We start from the raw sequence: 16,209 nt of genomic DNA on the forward strand, positions 1-16,209 counted from the left end.
CCACTTTGCAACGTAACAAGGGGGGCAGGGATGCTAGTGACATCCTCGCCTAATATGGCCATTTTTGGACAATGATATCGCTCAGCATTCCCGCCCCTTTATTATATGAGGCTGTGGAGCACAGAATTCCCTGGCCACAGCGGGTTGGGCAAGCGGCCTGCAATAATGTGACCGTTTTCTGCAGATTCAGCCCGAACCTCAGCTCATTAAGTAAAACGAGAGAAAGAAAAGATGCTAGTGAGAGACACAGCGGGCTATGGAGTGAAGAGTATCTCAGTATATAGGCCAAGTGGGATCACACTATACCAATCACTTCAGCAAATTGCACTGTTTTGTTGTATTTTAAGAAGGAGGACAAAAGTTATTTGGCCCTACTTCTCCTGTAGGTCACAGGAGTGCAGTTAGTTCTGCACTCCTGTAAATCACGTTTGTCTCTCAGCCAGTCCAGGCTCTGCAGAGATCCCGACTTTAATGTTGGGATGCACCCAGATCCCTAACTGGCAGCTGGGTCAGCCTCTCATCAAGCAGCAGGGAGACTGACCCAGCTGCTCCTGCCCCCCGCCACAGCCCAGCGCTGCAGTGAGTGCTGGAGGGGCAGAGCAGAGAGCTGGTGACTGACATTCAAGAAAACCTAAAGCTGAGCAATCATCGGTCTTTGATCGCTCAGTTCTCAGTCTACAGTTGGCAGGGGACAGATGCAGGATCAGATTGATGGTGCATCCATCTAAGTGAGTATGTAGGTTTTTTTTATTACAGAACTTCTCCCTTTTCAGGCTCAGTTCACACTGTTGCAACTTGGGATCCGACTTGTGAGACCCCAAGTCACGTGACATGTGAAATCTCATGTTAGTCAATGAGAGCTTTCTTAATCAGCACTACTGAATTGGCTCCGACTTTAGAAAAGGTTCCTGTACTACTTCAAAGCGTATTCTATTCTATACAAGTAGTTGCCAGGAAGTCGCCTGGCAAAGTCACACCGCAGGTCGCGGCAGTGTGAACCCAGCCTAAAGTCTAGTAGGGCTGCAACTTACGATTATTTTAATAATCGATTAGTTGGCCGATTATTGTATCGATTAATCGGATAATAGCATTAAAAAAAAAAAAAAAAAAAATTGCCGCAAAAACACATTACATGCTTTTCTGCAGCTTCTCCATTAAAGTATATTGAACAAAAAAAAAAAAAAATAACACCGTTTTGCGTAAAAAAGTCCTTGCCCTTTCCAAATACATAGCAGCTGAAAAAAAATCATGGATGTGAACGTGTCCCATAGGAAAACATGTAAATGAACTGTAGTGTGTTTCTGCAAAAAGCACCAAAAAACACCGAGATGTGACCCAGGCCTGAGATGTTTAGTAACATAATGGTGTTAAAAAAAATAAAATAAGTACAAAAAGAGCAAATAATCGCTACTGTAAGGGGTTAATTTTTTCTTTACTGTGGGACAGTGAAAGTAATATTTACAGTAGCAATTTGCTTTTTTTGTACTATAAAGGGCTAATTTTTTTTTTTTTTAACCCCATTATGTTACTGGCCGATTAATCGATTATGAAAATTGTAATAGATTATTTTCATAATCGATTAGTTGTTTCGGCCCTAAAGGCTAGTAAAAAAAAAAACGACCTTTGTTTACATCCAAACCTCTATATTTTCTATGTTACCCTCCAGTTATGTTCAAACTTAGTGTCAGATAAAATTCAACGTTTTAAATTTTGTATTTATCACATCACAACCCCTTTAAAGAACGCCATATTTAACCAACAATGCAACGTACATTTGCATAACCCTGCATATGTGCAAATATAATGCATTTTTTTAATCAACTGTGATCTGCCTCAAGAGAAAAATGTGTTACTTTGACAAATCAGATGCGGCAATTTGGGGAGTTAAAAGAAAACCAGTGTTGGGCTTTACAATGGCTTAGTGGTTAGCACTTCTGCCTTGCAGCACTATGTTTTCCATTTAAAATTCTCCTTGTGCTTGCATAGCTTTCCTCCCACACTCCCAGAACATGCTGGTAGGTTATTTGGCTCCTGTCTAAACTGGCTCTAGTGTGCATATAAGATAAAGACCTTTGATAGTAATATCTTTGAAGGCAGGAATGTATGCGAGTGTAAAAGTATGTAAAGTGATGCGCAAATTGTCAGTGCTATAAAAATACCTGTAAAAATAAAATAAATATGAGAATTCTATTTCCAGCAGGACATAATTTCTTTATCTTATTATTGCTGCACATTGTATATGTTCTATGTGCACAGCACCATCTAGTGGCCAAGGACAAATGATTCAGGTCTGTATGGAGATAAGGCTTCATGTTTGCCTGACTAACTGGGTAACTACCGTATTTATCGGCGTATACCGCGCACTTTTTTGCCCTGAAAATCAGGGCAAAATCGTGGGTGCGCGATATACGCCGATACCTGCTTTCCCGTGCCGAGTTTGAATACTGCGCCGACATATACCGAGCGCAGTACACTCGTGTATAGTCGGCCAGTCTCGGCTCCTCTCGCGCTGACGTCCTGGACGTACAGGACGTCAGCGCGAGAGTAGCCGAGCCTGCCCGACCATACACGAGTGTACTGCGCTCTGTATATGTCGGCGCAGTATTCAAACTCGGCGCGGGAAACGAGCGGGGAAGACGCGAGGACGCCACAGAAGGACGCCGGACCCGACGAAGAGGACACCCAAAGCCGCAGACGGACGCCGGACCCGACGAAGAGGACACCCGAAGCCGCAGAAGGACGCCGGACCCGACGAAGAGGACACCCGAAGCCGCAGACGGACGCCGGACCCGACGAAGAGGACACCCGAAGCCGCAGACGGATGCTGGACCCGACGAGGCTGCCGATGGACGCCGCGCAAGACACCAAAACTGGAAGTACAAAAAATCTTTTTTCCACAGGAATTTCGGGCAACTTTAGGGGTGCGCGATATACGCGGGAGCGCACTATACCCAAATAAATGTACCGTAACTACGTTTGTTCGTTTTAATTCTTTTGCATCCCATGTGGACTGTTGGAGTATTGTGAACCCCAATGTGCAAGGTGCAGTAATACAGAACAACCAATCAGACTTCACATTTTGGTGATGTGATCATTAAGCTAAAATTGAATTAGCTTCTACGTGCAAGTTCACTTTGCATATTACCATTGATATTCAAAGTGTGTGTAAGTCCTTATGAACTAATAGAATATGTATGAAGATTAGAATCAATTCCAGAAAAGAAAATGCTTACCATCCTTGTTCTCTAAGGTCTCCTTCCCTGAACAATGGTCTCCAATGTCACCTTCTGAAAAGGCTTCAGAGAAGTTAAATTCTTTATCCTCAGTCCACCATCCCTGGCTTTGAGCATAATCCCGAAGCTCTGGGTGTTCCAGATCTAGCTGCGTCTTTAGTGATAAATGGTTGCAGATACATCTCACACCATCTATATATGACAAGAAGAAATTCAAAAAGGTGAATAAAAAGTTGCATAATCCGGGGCATATTTACGAAGCAGTGAATGTGACATTCACTGGTGGTGGATCACTCATTTCAAACGCGTACACCTGGACTGAATGACAGTGATGGTCAGTCACTGCTTAATAAATATGCCCCATACTGTTTTACATCAAAATATTTCTGAGGTTGTCTCAGTGTTGCAGCTTTCAATGCTAAAAAGACTTAGATACGGACCCTAAATCCCAGATCTCCAACCCAATCTGACCCAACATTTAACATTAACTTTTTAACCTCAACTATTCAAGTGCAGCTAAATCCAAACACAATAATATAATACACTGCTCAAAAAATTTAAGAAACACTTATATCAGATCTCAACAGGCAAAAATCTCATGCTGGATATCTATACTGATATGGACTGGGTAATGTGTTAGGAATGAAAGGATGGCACATCATTTGATGGAAATGAAAATTATCCACCTACAGAGTGCTGAATTCAAAGACACCCCAAAAATCTAAGTGAAAAAATTATGCAGCAAGCTAGTCCATTTTGATGAAATTTTATTGCAACAACTCAAGTGCTTGTATGCATGCCTAACAAAATCAGGACATGCTCCTAATGAGACGACGGATGGTGTCCTGGGGTATTTCCTCCCAGATCTGGACCAGAGCATCACTGAGCTCCTGAATAGACTGAGGTGCAACCTGGTGGCACCGGATGGACCGAAACATAATGTCCCAGAGGTGTTCTTTTGGATTTGGGTAAGGTGAGCCTGGGGACCATTCAATGGTATCAATTTCTTCATCCTCCAGGAACTGGCTGCATGCTCTCGCCACATTAGGCCGGGCATTGTCGTACACCAAGAGGAACCCAGGACCACTGCACCAGCGTAGGGTCTGACAATGGGTCCAAGGATTTCATCCCGATACCTAATGGCAGTCAGGGTGCCATTGTGTAGCCTGTAGAGGTCTGTGCGTCCCTCCATGGATATGCCTCCCCAGACCATTACTGACCCACCACCAAACCGGTCATGCTGAACGATGTTACAGGCAGCATAACGTTCTCTGCGGCTTCTCCAGACCCTTTCACGTCTGTCACATATGCTCAGGGTGAACCTGCTCTCATCTGTGAAAAGCATGGGGCACCAGTGGCGGACCTGCCAATTCAGGAGTTCAATGGAAAATGCCAATCGAGCTCCACAGTGAACCTGTTCCTCCTTGCACAAAGGAGCAGAGACCAGTCCTGCTGATGGGTTAAGGACCTTCTACGGCTCTGTCCAGCTCTCCTAGAGTAACTGCCTGTCTCCTGGAATCTCCTCCATGCTCTTGAGACTGTGCTGGGAGACACGACAAACCTTCTGGCAATGACACGTATTGATGTGCCATCCTGGAGGAGTTGGACTGCCTGTGCAATCTTTATAGGGTCCAAGTATCGCCTCGTGCTACCAGTAGTGACACTGACCCTAGCCAAGTGCAAAACTAGTGAAAAACAGTCAGAAAAGATGAATAGGGAAAAAAATGTCAGACACCTGAAAAACCATTCCTGCTTTGGAGGTCGTCTCATTGTTTCCCATCTAGTGCACCTGTTGTTAATTTCAATTAACAGCAAAGCAACCCCCTCTGTATACACCCCTCCCCCTCTGCTACTTAACTGACCAGATCAATTTTCCAGGAGTTCTGATTCAAAAGTGTTCCTTTAATTTTTTTGAGCAGAGTATATTGCCGCTTATCAGTCTTCAGATGTGGTGGCTGCATTAGTTTTAAATTACATTTTTTATGGCTTTTTTCCCTTAAGGCCTTATGTACACAGGGCGTTTGATTTTCTAAACATCTTTTACTCCTGCATGTGCATTTGGACGCATTTAGGCATTAAAGCATTAACGGATTCCAATGACCAGAATATTCATTTATTCTAGCCACTGGAATAAATAAACACTCAAGCATTAAGCGTGTTGTGCTTAAGCAATTTAGATGCATTTACTCTTGTCAATCGTTTTCTCTGCTCAAAAACTCCTCTCCTGAACACACAGGTGATGGGGTATTTTTTCAGCCTGTAAATGCTCGTCTTCTAATTCACCTGTAAACGGCTATGTGTGTCATAGGCTAACATTGAGGTGCATTTACAGGCTGAAAAAAAAATGCAAAACGTGTATTAGTATAAAAGATTATTAGTACTTAATTCTGCGAATAACGCACTTCGTGTCTTATGGTGGCTACACTCATTCTTCCACTGTATCTATGAAAGTAGGAGGTTCAATTTAACCCTTAATGTGCACCTATCACTGCAAGACAAATTTCAGTTTTTGGCTGATATGTTACAGCTCACTCAAAACAGAATCACATCAGATGCTTTGCATAACTCACTTCAAGTGATACGTCAAGTGAACTGCAAGTACTTCAAGTGAACACACTGTTTAAATTTACATTGTCCCTTCTATTTCTGTATGTGAATGATGGCAGTAATTATTTTATTAAAAAAAAAAATCATCTAAGTACGTTTTTCCTAAATCGATATACAGCGGTCACATGACCCAGCTCTTTCCCAGCCTGTCTGCAGGGAAACATAAGCAGGAGAAACTTCTAGTCCTCTACTGCTGGTCACATGTTCAAAATAAAGAAAAAGCCATTGGAATACAGAGTAAAAATAAATAATGAATATCAATAAACAGTTATAAATTGTCATACAAATATATATTTGAAATCAAATCTTTATTTTTTGGCAATAACATGATCTGGGCGGATATCTGCGAGTCACAGACTGTGTGACGCCCCTCCAGCCTGAGTCTTAGAATAAGAGGGAGGTAAAGCCTCCATTAACCTACATGTAATATCCCACCTTTATTGTGTTTAGCTGGTTAGTAGGCATTAGGAGGAGGGAAGGAGTGGGCTGTTATTTACCACTGTATAAAAAAAAGGTGTGGGTTGGATCCGCGCAGCGGAGAGCAAACACAAAACAGTGAGTCGGGATTGCTGGTGAAGGGAACTGCTGCCCCTACTAATTTACTACCACTAGGTGGAGTAAAAAGAATGAGAGAAAAGGGGGGGGGGGGGTAGGTATGGCACTGTTCTGATGAAAGACAGAGGAATAAATGTGGTGTTGTCCCCAGCTATGGAAATTGTGTGATACAATGAGGCGTGGAGCGTTGGAAAAAAATATGAGACACAAAAAATTTAAATTTAAAAATAAATGTGTATATGTGTGTTAGACCCTCGGCCGGGTGTTGATGAAGTGCTAGGCTGATGCTGCTTGTAAATGTGACAACAAACCTCAGTGAACAAAGTGCAACATCAAACACAATGAATGAATAAATGAATATACCCCCTGCCGGGTGTTAGACCCTCGGCGGGGTATTCAAATCGAAAATTAAATAAAAAGAAAATATTTTTTTTGCGGCCTTCACAGAAGGAAGCTTAGGCCGCAAAGCCGCGTCCTGGGAGGTGGGGGCGCACAGAGACACAGGATCCTGTGTCTCCGTGCGCCAGCCGGTAATTGAGGCCGCAGCTTTGCAGCTTTCTGTGATCTGGCGCCATCTTGTGGTGGTTGTTTGGCATTACAAGTAAAATCCGTTCTAGCAGTTCTAATGTGTTTTTCCACGGTTTTCACTGCCATCTCCTTCCCTCTAATTAGAACCCCCAAACATTATATATATTTTTTATTCTAACACCCTACAGAATAAAATGGCGGTCATTGCAATACTTTGTCACAACGTATTTGCGCAGCGGTCTTACAAGCGCACTTTTTTGGGGAAAAAATACACTTTTTTTTATTAAAAAATAAGAACAGTAAAGTTAGCCCAATTTGTTTTATATTGTGAAAGATAACGTTACTCTGAGTAAATTGATACCCAACATGTCACGCTTCAAAATTGCGTCCGGTCGTGGAATTAGCGACAAACCTTTACTTTTTAAAATCTCCATAGGCAACATTTAAAAAATTCTACAGGTTGCATGTTTTGAGTTACAGAGGAGGTCTAGGGCTAGAATTATTGCTCTCGCTCTAACGATCGCGGTGATACCTTACATATGTGGTTTGAATACCGTTTACATATGGGGGGGGCGCTACTCACGTATGTGTTCGCTTCTGCGCACAAGCTTGGCGGGACGGGGTGCGTTTTCTGGCACCTAACTTTTTTAGCTGGCTCCTAGATTCCAAGCAAATTTGTCAAACCCTGCTTTATAGTCACATGGGCTGCTCAGATGTAACAGGGAGGAAATGCTCAGCATAAAAACTCACTGAAAACTGAGCATGTGCAGAGCTGCCAACACTAATCTGCAAAATCCATGGCTGAATTGGGGACATGAACAAAAGGTGGCGATAGAGAGCAGCAGAATAAACCAGGATTTTTCCAGAAAATAAATCTTATAGTGACTGAGTATGAACAGCATTTAATACAACATTTATTAATAGTTTTGTTATTATGTGGGTTTAGTGACACTTTAATTGACTTTGCAAGGGATACATAAAAGGCGTTTTATATATTTACATTGTATTCTTTAAAGGAATATTGTAAAATTATATATATATATATATATATATATAACACTCATTTACACCAGAACACAGTGAGCTGCAGGCCTTTTGATATTACTGGGCTACAACTCACCTCAGCACATGAAAAAATAAGGGCAGTTTGGTTTATTTAATTATTTTTTTGCAGCACAACCTACAGGACAGCGTGCGTTGTGCTGCACTGCAGCGCATGTGCATTTTGGAGGTGCGATGAGGTTCTAGTCACAATGAATGGCATCACAGAACACCAACACAGGTAACGCACATTACCATGCATTATCATAATGCGATTGGTGTGACTGGTTCCATTCTGCAATTATGGCCCAGATTCTCATATCTGGGCGTAAAACTGTGCGGGCGTAACGTATCTGGTTTACGTTACGCCGCCGCAAGTTTTACAGGCAAGTGCTTTATTCACAAAGAACTTGCCTGTAAAGTTGCGGCAGGGTAGCGTAAATCTCCCGGCGCAAGCCCGCCTAATTCAAATGAGCCGGGTAGGGGGCGTGGAGCATTTAAATTAGGCACGTTCCCGCGCCGAACGTACTGCGCATGCGCCGTCCTGAAAATATCCCAGGGTGCATTGCTCCAAATGATGTCGCAAGGACGTCATTGGTTTCGACGTGAACGTAAATGGCGTCCAGCCCCATTCACGGACGACTTACGCAAACAACGTACATTTTTAAATTTCGACGCGGGAACGACGGCCATACTTAACATTGGTTGCCCCTCATATAGCAGGGGCAACTAACGCGTCGCAAATCCAACGTAAACGTCGTAACTTCACTGCGTCGACCGCACGTACGTTCGGGAATTCGCGTATTTTGCTAATTTGCATACTCGACGGGGAAAACGGCGACACCTAGCGGCGAAAAAAATAATGAATTTAAGATCCGACAGCGTAAGAGCCTTAAGCCTGTCGGATCTAATGGATATCTATGCGTAACTGATTCTAAGAATCAGTCGCATAGATACGATGGCCCAGATTAGGACTTACGACGGCATACATTGCGCTGCGCCGTCGTAAGCCCTTTGAGAATCTGGGCCTAAATGTCCAGGTTTGGTCGTGAGGTTTAGAAACACGTGCAAGCAGGTGAACACACATGTCACTTTGCTGTGCCTAGGTGATCTGTGACAGCTATTAGCCATTTAGAATGCTAAAAAGATGAAAAAGCAGAAGCTGGAAGACTACACTCTCAGGGTTATGCATAACAAAGTATAATTTCCATAAACACTACACTGTCGTGAAATTTGCCTCTTATTTGGAAAAATAAATAATAAAAAAAAAGGAATTTTTAGAGCCATAGTAGTCTTTATTTAACAGGGTTTAAACCAGAAATGAAATTAAATGTCTAATGCAGTGGTCTCAAAGTACCGGCCCGCGGGCCATTTGCGGCCCGCGGACCAGTTATAAATGGCCCGCAGGCAGGGTGGCGCCATCTGGTGGTGAGCCGTTGGTATTACAAGTTATTACCACCAGATGTGAGCTGGCACCATCTGGTGGTGGTCGTTGGTATTACAAGTTAAGCAGCAATTCTAATGTCATTTTACACTATTTTCACTGCCATATTCTTCCCTCTAATTAGAACCCCCAAACATTATATATATTTTTTATCCTTACACCCTAGAGAATAAAATAGCGATCGTTGCAATACTTTCTGTTACGCCGTATTTGCGCAGCGGTCTTACAAGCGCACATTTTTGGGAAAAAATTACACTTTTTTTAATTAAAAAATAAGACAACAGTTAAGTTATCCCCATTTTTTTTAATATTATGAAAGATAATGTTACGCCGAGTAAATTCATACCCAACATGTCACGCTTCAAAATTGTGTCCGCTTGTGGAATGCCGACAAACTTTTTTACCCTTTAAAATCTTCATAGGCGACGTTTAAAAAAATCTACAGGTTGCATGTTTTAAGTTACAGAGGAGCTAGAATTATTGCTCTCACTCTACCAATCGCGGCGATACCTCACATGTGTGGTTTGAACACCGTTTACATATGCGGGCGCTGCTCACGTATGTGTTCGCTTCTGCGCGCAAGCTCGTCGGGACGGGGTGCGTTTTCTGGCTCCTAACTTTTTTAGCTGGCTCCTAGATTCCAAGCAAATTTGTCAAACCCTGACTTACACCAGTGCTGGTGGTAATAATGCGCTCGCTGACACCAGTGCTGGTGGTAATAATGCGCTCGCTGACACCAGTGCTGTTGTTTTTGAAGTTTGAAAGTTTGCATGCGGCCCCCCATGGCATATGAAAACTTGTCTTGTGGCCCTCAGGTAATTTGAGTTTGAGACCCCTGGTCTAATGCATGAACAAAAGACATTAACATTTTAGTAGATGAAGGCTCACTAACCTGTAATTTTTTCAGCAGCCCAAAATTTCCCCACGGTCTCCAGTAACCAGGCCTCTGACCTATCTACAATGAGAAAGGCACTTTGGAACCCTTGATCCCCGGCCTGGAAGTAGCTTCCCCCTTGACCGTGCTCCTCTAGTAAAGACACTATTATATGAAGAGCCTCTTTGGCATTTGTTCCACGTTCAAGGCCAAGTCTGGAAAAAAAAAAATCAATAAGTGGCACTATAAGAAATTAGCTAAAATTAAAGTATCTCTAAAATCCAAACTTTTCAATAGAGTAGAGAATGGATAGAACCTCTGTTTTTTTTGTTTTTTTTGCCATCTGTGTCCCATTGGACACTAACACTGTGTTTATTTTCTTAAGGTGGTTGTAAACCTCAGACATGAAATATGAACAAAGCATATCCCTCTATAGTGTATACAGTACTTGTCTCAATCCAGAGCACTACCGCAAGTCATGCACACAAGAACTATACTGCGAGCTGATCCCATAACAAATTTTCATAAGGCGGTGAGTGAGGGCACAGGCAGCACCATAAAAAGAACAAAAGGAGAAAGCGAGGTAGCATAGAGGTGGGTAAGTGTACTTTAAGTTGTCTTTTTCCATAAAGGGATGGGAAAATCCTCGTTAGGTTGGTTATGATTGGGCTACCACAATGGGAACTTTACTGCACAGTGTGTTGGGGTGCTATTTACAATGAATGGTACCACAGTGCACCCAACTTAGAGCAGGTGCATTGCTCTGCACTGTAGCAACACATTGGGGGTTATTTACGAAAGGCAAATGCACTTTGCACTACAAGTGCACTGCCAGTGCACTTGAATGTGCAGTCGCTGTAAGTCTGCAGGGTAGATCTGAAATGAGGAGAAGCTCTGCTGATTTTATCATCCAATCATGTGCAAGCTAAAATTTAGTTTTTTATTTTCCTTGCATGTCCCCTTTGGATCTACAGCGACTGCACTTCCAAATGCACTGCAAGTGCACTTGTAGTGCAAAGTGGATTTGCCTTTCGTAAATTACCCCCATTGCATTTTAGTGCGAGTGTGTGAATGGGTCCTCAGTAAATGTGGTCACCAGAATAAATAAAAGGAGAATTAATCTTCCTAAAAGGGACGCAGCAACAAAACTCTACAAGGGGTATAACTCTTTATCTATTTAATCCAAAACAAAAAATGGCTTTAGATGTACTAAAGTCCCTTGGCCAGCAAGAGAGAGCAGCCAATGTCCTCCTTGCTCTATGAGAGAGCAACTGTCTCTATATCAGGGGTCCTCAAACTATGGCCCTCCAGTTGTTCAGGAACTACAATTCCCATCATGCCTAGTCATGTCAGTGAATGTCAGAGTCTTGCAATGCCTCATGGGATGTGTAATTCCGCAACAGCTGGAGGGCCGTAGTTTGAAGATCCCTGCTCTATATAGTGGTATCACCATTACAGCCCTGCAAGCAAGCAAGATGCTAGAGAAACATTACAAAAATACACTAAATTACAGTGAAACAAATGACCATACATTTATTCGCTGCATTTGCATCTGAGTGGTTTGTAGCTTTAAGCAAAAAAAATCCATTGTTTCCATTGGTGCCTGTTCACACCTGAGCGCTCAAACATCTGAGCCAAAGGCCTGTCACTTAACAAAAAGTACAGGAGCTTCTTTAGCCCTCTTCCACACAGACGAACTCCTGCGCTACGCAGTCCGCCAGCTCCCTCTCTGCTCACTGAGCGGGGAGGGGCTTGTGCAGCGCCGCTGTCTCCTATGGGGAGATCTGATGAAAACGGACAGTATGTCCGTAATCATCAGATCTCACCCGATCCGCCATGGACTAATGGGGACGTATCACCATCCGTCCGATTTTGGCAGATTGGATCGGGTCGGATGTCAGCGGACATGCTCCATAGGACTGCATGGAGCGGCAGTTCAGGTCCGCTGACAAAACTGACAGGCGGACCTGAACGGTCCCAATCATGTGAAAGGGGCCTTAGGGGTCCATTTATAAATGTTTTCACTCAAGATTCACACAACTAATTTCATACAATTAGAAAAATGTGTGAATACTTGGTGATTTGAGTGAAGACAATTATAAATAGATTCCTTATTGTTTGATCCTCCCTGGCTCATTATTTGGAAAGCTACAAATGGGCTTTAGGGTCAGTTCACACCAGATGCAGTTCCATTTTCTCTGCACCAATACAGTCAGTTCCGGTCCATTTCTGCACTGGAAACTGAATGCACTGGTGTGAACTAGAGCCATTGGAATACATGGAAAACACGGGGGGGGAATAAGCACACGGAACTGAACGGAACTGCATCTGGTGTGAACTAGCATTTAAAGTCAGCTGAGAAAATCATACACTCTTAGTATACACTACTGTACAAATAGCATTCCGGGAAGCTATAAAACCAAGATGGTGCATATATCATAAATATATGACACACAAATGGCCCAGTAGACATCCACTGGGACCACAGCGCCCCAAAAAGCAGCCTCTGAGTGTCTCGGTGAAAACAAAATGGGAATGTGTGATGCCAAAGTATCAGTATATAACCTCAAAAAGGAAATGTGATACCACAAATCAATATATAGTTAATACACAATTGGAACACATCAAAAACCTAGGTAAAAATGCTGATGCTATAAATAAAATGTGGAAAAAATGCTAGTGCATATAAAATAAAGCAGGAGTAGGTCCCCCTTTTAAGTCTAGTGTGCCAAAAAAAAAAAAAAAACAGTAAAAAAAATCTGTCAGTGCTATAATATATGTTTAAGGGACACTAAAAGGTTCCCGTTTTTTTTTTTTTAAATAACAAACATGTCATACCTACTTCCACTGTGCAGCTCGTTTTGCACAGAGTGGTCCCGATCCTGGTCTTCTGGGGTATAAAATGAATATTTGTGCAATAATAATAACCCTCAACATTGTTATCAGTGACTACAATATCAAACCTCAACATTGGTGTTATTGATTGCAATAATAATCCATATTATTGGAGTTAATGAACGCAATAAAACTCCCAACATTGGAGTCCGTGACTGCAATATTAACTCCCAACATTGGAGTCAGTGACTGCAATAAAAAAAAAAAAACATTGGTGTCAGTGACTGCAATATTAACTTCCAATATCGGTGTCAGTGACTGCAATGACAACCCCAAACACTAGTGTCAGCAGCTGCAATATTAACTCCATTATTGTTGTCAGTGACTGCAATATTAACTTCCAATATTGGTGTTAGTGACCGTAATAACCTCAAATAATGGTGTCAGTGACTGCAATATTAACTCCAATATTGGTGTTAGTGACTGCAATAATAACCCCAACATTGTTGTCAATGACTGCAATAATAACCTCAAATAATGGTGTCAGTGACTGCAATATTACCTCCAACATTGGTGCCAATGACTGCAATAACCTGAACACTAATGTCTATGACAGCAATATTAGCCGCAACATTTGTGTTAGTGACTGCAAGAAGAAAAAAACAACATGGGGGACTCAGGGGGGGGGGGGGGCTTATGCACTCCTCCCTGTCTACATGGCAAGTCCTGCTGCTGCCGCCATGTTAAAACTGAAGGATCTTTATGGGCCCTCCATGCAGTCAGAGAGTCCCAAAATAAAGTTTATCCATTCATTTATTTCAATGACATTCTAAAGTGCTGCATACCAGCATCTGCTGTGCAGTCCTAAAAAGCATAAGCCACTTACCTGACAAGATCCATTGGCAGCAATAACTTTGAGGCCTCAGCAGCCTGTCTTGTGGTAATGGCCACATTTCCAATGCAGACTCCATGTTCATTGGCTCCCATCTCAGCACCCCACATCCAAGCTGGTTTACTCAGTATTACAGAATGAGTTTGGGCAACCTGGTCAATTTCCAGGTATGTGCACTGGAAAATAAACAATAAAATTGACTTTACAGATTTAGTTAACAAATAACAACATGGTCTGTGGCCTATATTTTTATAGGGAGGGAAAGCCACAATTGTAATCTCTGTGCCCAGTGCATAATGCCTTGTATATACACACCACTGAATGAAACCAGAGTTAATACATGTTACTGCAAAATTCTAATGCATTGTGAGTCTTATCTCTTTTTTTGGTTTTGTAGACCTGATCATCTATGACATCCTAAGATGGATGGGTTTAAATCCCCGGGAAGAAAAATAATCGCTATTTATAGATGGTGGATGGAGGCAAAGGACAGTACAAATGTAATGCAATGAGTGTATTGCCTCATACACACGTACGGGATTTCCGACGGGAAATTTTGAGGGGAAAGCTGAGAACCTGCTTGGTCCCCTACACAAGTCCGGTTTTTCCGACAGGAAAACTGAGATGGAGCTTTGGCCGGGAATCCCGGCCGTGTGCATGCTCCATTGCAGTTTTTCCTATAGGAAAACTGCCAAAAACAGCTGGGCAAAACTCCACCGGTTTCCCCGTCGGGAAAAAAGAGTTCTTGTTTTTGTCCGGCGGTTTTTGGGCAGTTTTCCCATTGGAAAAACTGCAAGAAGTATACACACGGCCAGGATTCCTGGCCAAAAGCTCCCCTTACAGTTTTCCAGTGGTGAAAACTGATCGTGTGTACGAGGCATTTCAGTAAACAAAGGCAGTGCTATCAATCCAGAAAGCAGTAGTCAGACACATCCACATGGGGACAATGCTGCTCTGAATTCAGGAGCAGTGCAGAAGTGTTGCCGCCCCATTACAGGGAGCTGTGTGACACTGGCAGAATGCAGTGGTGATGTGCTTACAATTAACGGGGTTGTAAAGGTACAATTTTTTTCCCTAAATAGCTTCCTTTACCTTAGTGCAGTCCTCCTTCACTTACCTCATCCTTCGATTTTGCTTTTAAATGTCCTTATTTCTTCTGAGAAATCCTCACTTCCTGTTCTCTCTTTAACTCCACACAGTAATGCAAGGCTTTCTCCCTGGTGTGGAGTGTCATGCTCGCCCCTTCCTTTGGACTACAGGAGAGTCAGGATGCCCACTAACACACAGCTCGTTTCTCTATCTGCGATGTAGAGAGCGTTCTGACTCTCCAGTAGTCCAAGGGAGGGGGCGACCACAACACTCCACACCAGAGAGAAAGCCTGAGCTGCAGCACGGTGGCCAGGACCATACAGCGGTTTAACAGCACAGGTTCCACTCAGAAAAGGCCTCACCATGGTCGACCAAAGAAGTTGGGTGTACACGCTCAGGGTCATATCCAGAGGTTGTCTTTGGGAAATAGACTTATGAGTGCTCCAGAGGTTGAATGGGTGGGGGGTCAGCCTGTCAGTGCTCAGACCATACGCCGCATACTGCATCAAATTGGTCTGCATGGCTGTCGTCCCAGAAGGAAGCATCTCTAAAGATGATGCACAAGAAAGCCTAAAACAGTTTGCTAAAGACAAGCAGACTAAGGACATGGATTACTGGAACCATGTCCTGTGGTTTGATGAGACCAAGATAAACTTATTTGATTCAGATGGTGTCAAAAATGTGTGGCGGCAACCAGGTGAAGAGTACAAAGTGTGTCTTGCCTACAGCCAAGCATGGTGGTGGGAATGTCATGGTCTGGGGCTGCAGGAGTGCTGCCGGCACTGGGGAGATACAGTTTATTGAGGGAACCATGAACGCCAGCATGTACTGTGACATAATGAAGCAGAGCATGATCCCCTTTCCTTCGGGGACTGGGCCGCAGGGCACAACTTCAACATGATAACAATACCAAACACACCTCCGAAACGACCACTGCCTTGCTAAAGAAGCTGGGGGTAAAAGTGATGGACTGGCCAAGCATGTCTCCAGACCTAAACCCTATTGAGCATCTATGGGGCATCCTCAAAAAGAGGGTGGAGGAGCGAAAGGTTTCTAACATCCACCAGCTCCGTGATGTCGTCATGTGGAAGAGGACTCCAGTGGCAACCTG

At 43.1% G+C, this 16,209-nt stretch overlaps 1 protein-coding gene across 1 annotated transcript in view; it reads right to left on the minus strand.

Annotated features, from left to right (window-relative positions):
- SCRN1 (secernin 1) overlaps positions 1-16,209 on the minus strand; it is a 53,291-nt gene that overhangs the window by 21,199 nt on the left and 15,883 nt on the right. The window contains exons 3-5 of the mRNA XM_040352936.1: positions 14,004-14,185; positions 10,301-10,497; positions 3,234-3,425 (exon numbers count right to left, since the gene is read on the minus strand). Coding sequence (XP_040208870.1) covers positions 3,234-3,425; positions 10,301-10,497; positions 14,004-14,185 — 571 coding nt within the window. The remainder of the gene's footprint in view (positions 1-3,233; positions 3,426-10,300; positions 10,498-14,003; positions 14,186-16,209) is intronic.

This window comes from Rana temporaria, chromosome 5, assembly GCF_905171775.1.
Source record: "Rana temporaria chromosome 5, aRanTem1.1, whole genome shotgun sequence".
Taxonomy (NCBI): domain Eukaryota; kingdom Metazoa; phylum Chordata; class Amphibia; order Anura; family Ranidae; genus Rana; species Rana temporaria.